We start from the raw sequence: 8,852 nt of genomic DNA, 5'->3' as shown, positions 1-8,852 counted from the left end.
TCAGAGCCAAGCTCCCAGGCAGGTTAGGGCAGCCTCCCAGCAGCTTTTTGTGCAGCAACACCAAGGGCAGGTGAGCTGTGACACGGCACCACTGACACTGTCAAACCACACCGACTCCAGGGCTGCTGCTGCCTGCTCCTCTCTAAGGGCTCCGTGCTGGTTTGGAGCAGCAGTTTCCAAAGTGAGCGCTTGAAGGCACAAAGCTACCACAGCACACCTAGCAGAGCAGCGGCCAAGGCAGCAGGATTAGCCACGACCTGCACAGGAATTAGTGACACTACAGGCAAAAGCCCACAACAAGAGTTAGAGCAGGATTATGCAGCAAGAAGAGTCAATGCAACATTCAGTGGGAATTTGTTCCTTTACAAACACCAAGTGTGCAACATCCCTCATTTTCATCCAGGAGCTTCAAGTCTTAAACACTTCTGAGTAGCCAAAAAAACAAACCAAAAACCCCAACCCCCCAAGAATTCCCAAACTGAACTAGCTTAAAAATGACTCAAGCAATCTGGGAATATAATCATAGGCCAAATTTTGCTACTAGGCAGCAAAAGTTGAATATTGAAGTAATTAATGTACACAAACATGCAAGTTAAAAGGAATAAATGAAATGCTCCACTTTATTAAGAAACCAAAAATACAAAACTGAAGAGTTCAAGACTTCATGTACTCAAACACTACTGAAAAAAAAATTCCTAAACTTAAGTTTTGCTTACTAGCAGTACTAATATTGACCAAGATTCATCTCTACAAGGTAGTGTTAAAAGTTGACATTTTCCACCATTTGTGCTGTAATAAGCCAGTTTCAAATTAAGAACTTGGTGCAGTTACAGTAAAGTCTAGATGTTTAAATCACTGTGGCTCCAGCTAATATAGCACTGGGTAGGCAAGAGCGTTTCAGGCCAAACCACGGTTGTTCTCTGGTTAGTGAGTCTGAAGATGCTTAGGATTGGTTTAACCAGCTATAGCTCTACTGCTGTTCCATGCAAAGACACAGCTCAAGTCAGCTCACAGGCCTGGGTGCCGTTTGCTTCTGGCTGCTGAAACACAGAGCTGCAGGGACCAGTGAGGAGCTGGGGCTGGCTGCAGCTGCAGCACGCGCAGGCAGAACTGCAGGCTGTGCTCTGCACCCCTGCAGCACCAACGCTCCCCTCACTGCTGGGGCTCTGCCTGGCAGTTCAGCTCGCCTCACACGCCTCAGCTCTGGCAGCCAACAAAAAAGGACAGGGTAACTGTTAGCTCAGAATTAGCAAGAGGAGCTTAATATGAGAAGCAGGAAGGAAAACAGAATAAGAAATGCAGTAGTAGACAATCAAGTATTACCCTCAAATGAAGAACAGAAGACACTTTGAACAGTTTTCCTAACAATGCATGAAAGTTCACTTGCTTGGAGATACTTGAAATACAACTTTATTACCTAAACAAAAGAATGGGAATGACAGAAACAAGATTTTCCACTTAACACTCTGATGTGACTGCAGCAGTCTTGTATTTGAAACTCAAAAGGGGAAGTAATTGCAGTCCAAAAAACAGCTAAATATGCAGGTCCAAAATATGAAGGTTTTTTGTTTTGGTTTTTTTTTTCATTTTGTTTTGTTTGTTTTTTTTTTTAAACTGCCACATTCACTCTCCGAAGCCCATTCATCTCTTTCAGCATCCCAAAGATTAAGCACATGTTCTGTTCAGCTAGATAATAAAGTGGCAAACACGCTGCATCACCAACATCACAGGACAGTTGCCTATAAAACTAGACTTCTGACGCTGGGCTCCAGCTTCATCCCTCACAGGTCATCATCTTCATCTGGCAGTGCAGTGGTCTGAGCAATCTGCAACAAAGGAAGGCACACTTCAGAACTGCTCTGCTGCCTGTGCCCTGAGGGAGACAGCAGCTCCCAGGCAGCTGTTCCCTGGCACTGACCTGTAAGTCCTGCTCATACTGTGCTGCCAGTGCTGGGTCCATAACAACTTCAGGAGGTGCAAGCGCAGGCATGGCAACAAACTCCAAGTTGGGATCTCCAATTAGCTTCCTAGCGAGCCACAGGAAAGGCTTCTCAAAGTTGTAGTTACTCTTAGCTGAAATGTCATAATACTGAAAAAACAACACATTAGACATTATTTCAAAAACCCTGTAATATTTAGAACATTAAGATAATCAGCTCTTTTACCTTCCTTTCTTTTTTTTGATTGCATGGCTTTTGTTTCCATACTCATAAGCAGTTACAATTTAAGTGTCCAGAAACAAGCAGTTTCTGGCAGAAACTATGAACTGAAAGGTTATCAAATCTCATCCAGGACAAAACCTTCAGGAGGCAATACTCCTGTGACATGATCTACTGTAGTCCCAGTCCTGCCATGGGGTGAGATTCTGAGCAGCTACAGCCAAATGCACACAAGTTGTTCAAGAACTTAGCACAGCTTCTGCTCCAGGCCAGTGATGAGCATCCTTATCATCACCTCCCCCTGCCCTGAATTTTGGTTTGAAGAGCCAACAGATGTGAGGCTGGCAGAGCACCCAATTCACCCTCCACAGCCCAGCTGCACTCCGATGACAAAACCAACTGGATTCCTCCAGACTTACCTGGAGATTCTTCTTCCTATGGAACACAATGGATTTTGCCTTCACTTTTCTGTCCTTAATATCCACTTTGTTGCCACACAACACTATAGGGATATTTTCACATACTCGTACCAGATCTCTATGCCAATTAGGTACGTTCTTGTAAGTAACTCTTGATGTTACATCAAACATGATGATGGCACACTGAGCTGCAAGAGAAGCAAAGTCAAGTTACACCTGGTGTAACCACTTGCTTTCAACACAGGATGGAGAAGAGGAACCCAGAGACACCCCACGTTAGGGTTAAGCACCTGCATTAACATTTGCCTCTCAGCATCACAGTTGTGACAGCTGCTGCTCTGTTCACCAGGTCAGTGCAGGAGTGCACAGAACCCAGCCCATGCTGTGTCAGCTCACAGCTGTGCTGCCTTTACTAGCTCAGCCGTATCACTGAGGAACATGGCATTGCATGTATGGGAATATACAAGACTATGGAAGCCAACTTGGCTTTACCCAAATACCTGGCAGAATCAGTTAACGCCTATTCAACTCATCTCAGACATGCTAATAAGGCTTAAAGGTCGGCTGAGGGCCAGTGGTCCACATCTCAGGATGCTCTTGTCCAGAGCACTTTCTTGAGGAACTCAAGAATATTATACAAAAAGAAGATATAATAAAGATATGCAGGTGAGTGAAGCAGGACAGGACAGATTTCTGCCAAGCAGAAATAAGGAACACTGCCCTTTTTCAGAAACACAGACTGTGGCATGAAGGTGTCCAGCTTCCTTGAAAATTTTGAGTTTGTGTTCCAAGGCCTTGCTTGAGCTCAGTGAAAATGTTCCCCCTTAACCAGCAAAGGCTGCCAGTAGTACCTGGTCATTCCACCAATACCAGAACCCACAGTAACCCCTGAAACACAACCCTACCGTGTTCCCACGTTGGCACATGTTGTCTGGCAAAGGACACTATCCTCTCTACAAAGAGTCTGAGGAGTTCTACACCAGCTCATCACTGCAGCCACACTGACAGCTTCCAGCAGGGCCAGCATGGGCAGAAGGAAGCACTGAGCCCTGAGAGGCACAGAGCTGTCCCCCCACAGCTCTTACCTTGGATATAGTAGCCATCACGCAGGCCACCAAACTTCTCCTGGCCAGCTGTGTCCCATACATTAAATTTAATAGGGCCTCTGTTGGTATGGAACACCAGAGGGTGAACTTCAACACCCAGCGTTGCTAGGGAAAGAACAAAAAGCATTTAGCAAGTCATGGATTGAACTTCCATTTGTGAGATATTGGAGCTCAATATTTCTTCAGACATACCTACATACTTCTTTTCAAATTCACCAGTCAAGTGACGCTTTACAAATGTTGTTTTACCAGTGCCACCATCACCAACCAGAACAAGCTGAGGAGAGACAAAGGACAAAAGTCAGAAGAATGCATTTTGAGACATGTATCAGTCATTCTAGCACAGATACTACTCACTGCTACAAAGAGCTTAGTTCCTACAAGGAGCTGTAAACAAAGACAGAACTCTCCATGAAGCATCTCCCTGTGGGAACCAATCTGTTAAGCCCATCCATCATGACGTAACTCTGGTCAGTCTTATCCAGTCCTTGCAGGTAAGAACTGCACTGAATTGTGAATATGGTTCTACTAAACTACTACAACAGACTGAATGGAATGCTTAGGGCTTTCAACATGAATGTGACCAGATTTAGAGAGGAAATTATCCAAATATCTGCTGGAGAAACCCATTATCTTACAACCAAAACCCCGCCAACTAGAATATACTAGCCAAGAATTGCAGGAAACACAAGAAACAACCTTAAAGAAGCAGTCTTCAGGACTTTCTGGCCACCAACCCACCAGTCACTCAATACACCAGAAAATTCTCTTCTGAAACACTTGAACAATGAGCACATCACAGAAAGAATGCTATTCTAATTCATTCCGAGCAAGTCTAATTCTAATTCACTTTTACAGTGCACTTGAATTCTTAAATTTAAAAATCATCCTGTAGGCAAATATTTATTAAAATGTATCAGACTAAACTGCAAATAGAATATATTGGCACAGTTAACAGACTCTTTTTGTGTGTGCTGTATCCAACACTACAGTAAATCGCCCCATTAAGGGAAGACTAGCACTTTGAAACCAAACCCACCATCCACGTCGACACTCGAGAGTCCTTTATGCTACTTTTCTAGCGAAGGGGAAAAAAATCCCCAAAGCCACGCCGCGAGCCGCACGCTTACCTTAAACTGCACTTGTGGCTCTCCTTGGGCGGCCATGCTGGCTCTGCGGGGGAAATGGCAGCGTGAGAGCGAGCGCGGGGAGCGGCCCCGCCGGAAGGGGCCGTTTCCAGCTCCGGGCGCGCTCCGGCCGGCCCGGCCCGGGCGGCGCCTCCCGCCCGCGTGTGGCGGCACCGCGCGCGGCAATGGCGGCGCCGCCTCCGCCCGCCCCGCGCCCGCCGGGCCCGCCGCGCCAGGGCCGGGCCAAGGCCTCGGCAGGGCGGCTGAGCCGCGGCCGGCCCCGGCCCCGCTCCGCATCCGCGGAGAGTCCCCCCGGCCCGCCCAGACCCAGCATCCCGCCGCTCAATGGAGCTGCTGCCCCATCGGGAGAGGCCGCGGCCCGTCCCGCGGAGCTCCGAGCGGGGCCTGCCCGCCGGGCCTCCCCGCGTACCGGGCCGGGCGCGCTCCCCGCCATGAGCCACCATGACTGAGCAGCGCCGCCTCCCCCCGCCCGGGCCGCGGGGCCCCGCTCGCCGCCCCGCGCATCGTGCCCGCCCTTCCATCGCGGACGGAGCCGCGCACGGCCCCGGCCCTCCCAGCGCCCCGCTCCCGGGGCCGAAAAGCCGCCACGCGCCTCGGCTCCCGCAGCCGCAACGCTCCCTCAGGCGCAGCCTCCCGCCGCCCAGCCCAGCCCATCCCAGCCGCGAGCTAACGGCCACCGCCGCCCCCGCCGGTGGCGCTTTGCAGAGCGGCCACGCGTGTCCCGATGGCGGCGGGGCGCGGGGGGCCGAGCCCGGGCCGGTGCCGGGCCCGTACCTCCGCTGAGGCTCTCCCACTCCTCGCTCCGTGCCGGGCGCAGGGAAAATGGCGGAAGCGCCGTTCAAATACCCGGACGGCGACGCCGCGCGGCCGCGGGCGGGGGCGGGGCCGCGCGTCACGTGGTGCGCGGCGCGCGGGAGGCGGCGGGAGGCGGGGCCGGACCGCAACCATGAGGGAGCGCGGCGGGCATGGCGCCGAGTGGGACGCTGAGCGGAGCACGGCACCGGGCACGGCACCGAGCGGGACACTGAGCGGGTCATGGCACCGAGCGGGGCACCGAGCGGGACACTGAGCGGGTCATGGCACCGAGCGGGGCACCGGGCGGAATAGTCAGCATGTATAATTAAGCGTTCAGTTCAGAGGATGCACAAAACATCTGCTCCCCATTCAGCAAAGGCAGCAAAACACTTCATTGGTGTTAGATCACTGCCTAAAAGATTAGAGTCCGTGAGATCCGTAGGTAATCAGCAGAATAATGACTTTTAAAAGGAATTTACATTTCCTGTATCAAAACTCAGGTCAATTGTGAGCAGACTTAGCGAGTGTGGCACAGATAAACACACAAAAGGCAGCAGGTACAGAGCGTTTGGAGATGTGAGAAGGAGCACTGCCTTCCACAGCCCGTGCACGCTCTGCCCTACAAACCCTCAGGCCTTTCACACAAGCCTGAACCGCTAAAAAATAACTAGACCACACTTTTTACAACTCCTTCTCTCATAACAATCTCCCACAGCTGAGTTATGATTCTTCGTGGGCACCGGGCAGGGCCCTGTGAGGCCAGCCAGCCTGAATGTCTGCCCAGCTCGGCCTCCCAAACAGCCCCTCATCCTGGCAGGTGCCTCAGGGATGGTGGCTCCATCACCCCCAGGGCATCCTCCTCCAGTACCGGCACAACCCAACAGCATTCCCAAATGCCCAAAGTGTATGTGGCCTCGAGGCCCTGTCCTGTGGTGGGCTCGCTGCAGGCAGGCACGAGGCACTGGCCCCAGCTGACGGTGCCCTGGTGCCCGCTGAGGGGAGCAGGAGGTGCCCCCTGAGCTCCCTCACGGCTCCTCAAGGACGCTCTCCACACCTCTGGTGGCCTTGTTGGGCACATCCAGCACCCCACGGCCCTCGCAGAGCAAGGGGCCAGCACTGCCCGCAGCACTCGGGGCTCCTCTCCTGGCCGGCCAGCGGTCACTGGGCAGGCCGGGCAGTCGGCCCTGGTGGCAGGAGCAGCTCCTGGGCACTGTGCCAGCTGTGGTCACTGCCGAGCTGTCTTGCTGCGGGTGACACAGCTGCTGCATCGATAGCATCCTGGGACATGCTGTCAGCTGGTGATGCTCTCTCCACAGACAAAGGGAGAAAAAGCATGCAGTAACAGATAAATTGTTCAACAGCCTCCAGTGTGGCAGTGAGCCTCTTTAATAAAGAGGCTTTTACAGCACGAGGGTTTAACGGAGCAGCTCTCAGGTACAACGGGCTGTGGTCTAAGGGGCTTTCCTTCACTGTGCCTCACGACCATGATTTTCCATTCCTCATCCAAACTGACCTGCATTCACTAGAGTGCAGTAATAAAAGCAAAAGTTGTTCTGGAAGCCTGGCATTTAGAATAGTTCTCCAAGATCTCAAAACTCTGTCCAAACATCAGTGAAAAAAACTTGTTTGAAAACTGACTTTCAAGGAACGTACGAGTTTTGCATATGTCTATAAATACCAAGTTCATGGGTTCTGATTTTTAAGGCCTCTGGTATTTTTTTTATCCAGTATACTTAAATTACTTTTATTATCTTTGCTGCCGTCTCCATAATCTAGAATAAATAAATTGCATGTTTTTACATATATCTGAATGAATGGAATTGACAAGTAAAGTATTTCATGGCAGCTGATACATACAAATGCAGTTTATTTCTTGTAAATTTCCTCTGACATAGACACAAAATACGCACAAAGCTTTACAAGAGCGGCTGGTGTGTGCTGTGATTTTTGGTTGTTAGGTAGTGTAATGTCAATTCAAATATTGCATGAGATTTGCTTGGAAAAAATCACTGGCACGTTGAATTTCCCTTCCCTTTTTGAGAGAACTTGGGTTTATGTGGTTTCTAGCACTTTTGCTGAGCGCCTCTAGGTGTCAGGATTATTTTTTCAGAATATGCAACTCATCTTTTATATTTCTCAGCACAATGCTGTCCTGGTAAAACCCTTGTGAATTCCACCTCTCCTTTTGACAAATATGAATGTGTTTATAAATAGGAGGCCATAAAGCCACATTAGTGGAGTTTGGCAGTTTTAAAGGATATAAACATGGGGAGAAAAGCAATCTGTAACTGTGTATGTAACACTGTGTATGTGCTTTAGGTATTTCTTAATATTGTAACAAATTTATTAGTGAACTACTTTTTCCCTGCAAGCTATCTAGTACTTTAATTTGGAATAATTAAAAATTCCATTATCATAGCATTTGAACTTTTGGCAAACACTTATTTCACTGTTAAAAAGATAAATTACCACGTGGAATCTAGTTTTTAGCAGCTGTTTTATCGGCATGGATAATTAAGCGTTCAGTTCAGAGGATGCACAAAACACCTGCTCCAGATAACCCATTCAGCAAAGGCAGCAAAACACTTCATTGGTGTTAGATCACTGCCTAGATTAGTCTGTGAGATCCGAAGGTAATCAGCAGAATAATTACGGACTGCCCGCCGTGCCCGCTCCATCGTGCCCGTTCTGCGGGGCGGGACTGCCCGCCGTGACCGGTCCGTTATGCCCGCTCCATCGTGCCCGCTGCCGGCTCCCCGTGCCAGCTCCCTGCTCGCCGTGCCCATTTAGCCGGGCCCGCTCCTTGTGCCCATGTAGCCGTGCCCGCTGCCGTGCCCGCTCCCCGCCCGCCGTGCCCATGCAGCCGTGCCCGCTGTGGGTGCCCGCTGTCGGTGCCCGCTGCCCGCCCGCCGTGCCCATGTAGCCGTGCCCGCTCCTTGTGCCCATGTAGCCGTGCCCGCTGTCGGTGCCCGCTGTCGGTGCCCGCTCCCCGCCCGCCGTGCCCATGTAGCCGCGCCCGCTGTGGGTGCCCGCTGTCGGTGCCCGCTGCCCGCCCGCCGTGCCCATGTAGCCGTGCCCGCTGTGGGTGCCCGCTGTCGGTGCCCGCTGCCCGCCCGCCGTGCCCATGTAGCCGTTCCTCGCTGTCGGTGCCCGCTGCCCGCCCCCGTTCCCTCACGTCACGGCGCCGGGCGGGGCGCGGGCGCGGGCCCGAGCGTGCGCGGTGGG

General features: G+C 51.4%; 2 protein-coding genes across 2 annotated transcripts; both read right to left on the bottom strand.

The window, feature by feature from the left end:
• Positions 1-592: 592 nt before the first annotated feature.
• RAN (RAN, member RAS oncogene family) lies at positions 593-5,706 on the bottom strand. The gene is made up of 7 exons (XM_063173267.1): positions 5,607-5,706; positions 4,815-4,857; positions 3,877-3,961; positions 3,664-3,789; positions 2,579-2,766; positions 1,919-2,089; positions 593-1,826 (listed from the first exon to the last, which is right to left on the bottom strand). Exons 2-7 carry the CDS (start codon positions 4,848-4,850, stop codon positions 1,782-1,784), a joined length of 651 nt encoding a protein of 216 aa, XP_063029337.1. The 5' UTR covers positions 4,851-4,857; positions 5,607-5,706; the 3' UTR covers positions 593-1,781.
• A 2,570-nt stretch (positions 5,707-8,276) lies between these two features.
• LOC134427560 (circumsporozoite protein-like) lies at positions 8,277-8,753 on the bottom strand. Its single transcript, XM_063173492.1, has one exon. It carries the CDS (start codon positions 8,751-8,753, stop codon positions 8,277-8,279), a length of 477 nt encoding a protein of 158 aa, XP_063029562.1.
• Between the last annotated feature and the right edge of the window lie 99 nt (positions 8,754-8,852).

This window comes from Melospiza melodia, chromosome 20, assembly GCF_035770615.1.
Source record: "Melospiza melodia melodia isolate bMelMel2 chromosome 20, bMelMel2.pri, whole genome shotgun sequence".
In the NCBI taxonomy this organism is placed as follows: domain Eukaryota; kingdom Metazoa; phylum Chordata; class Aves; order Passeriformes; family Passerellidae; genus Melospiza; species Melospiza melodia.
This window is presented reverse-complemented; position numbering and strand designations above follow the sequence as displayed.

Bases quoted from the DNA above. Each gene is read 5' to 3' on its own strand.
- RAN (XM_063173267.1), bottom strand. From the start codon at position 4,850: ATGGCCGCCCAAGGAGAGCCACAAGTGCAGTTTAAG. The intron at 3,962-4,814 runs GTAAGCGTGCGG...GTCTCTCCTCAG, and splicing joins AGCCACAAGTGCAGTTTAAG to CTTGTTCTGGTTGGTGATGG. The intron at 1,827-1,918 runs GTCAGTGCCAGG...CCTTTGTTGCAG, and splicing joins AGTATGAGCAGGACTTACAG to ATTGCTCAGACCACTGCACT.
- LOC134427560 (XM_063173492.1), bottom strand. From the start codon at position 8,753: ATGGGCACGGCGGGCGGGCAGCGGGCACCGACAGCGGGCACCCACAGC.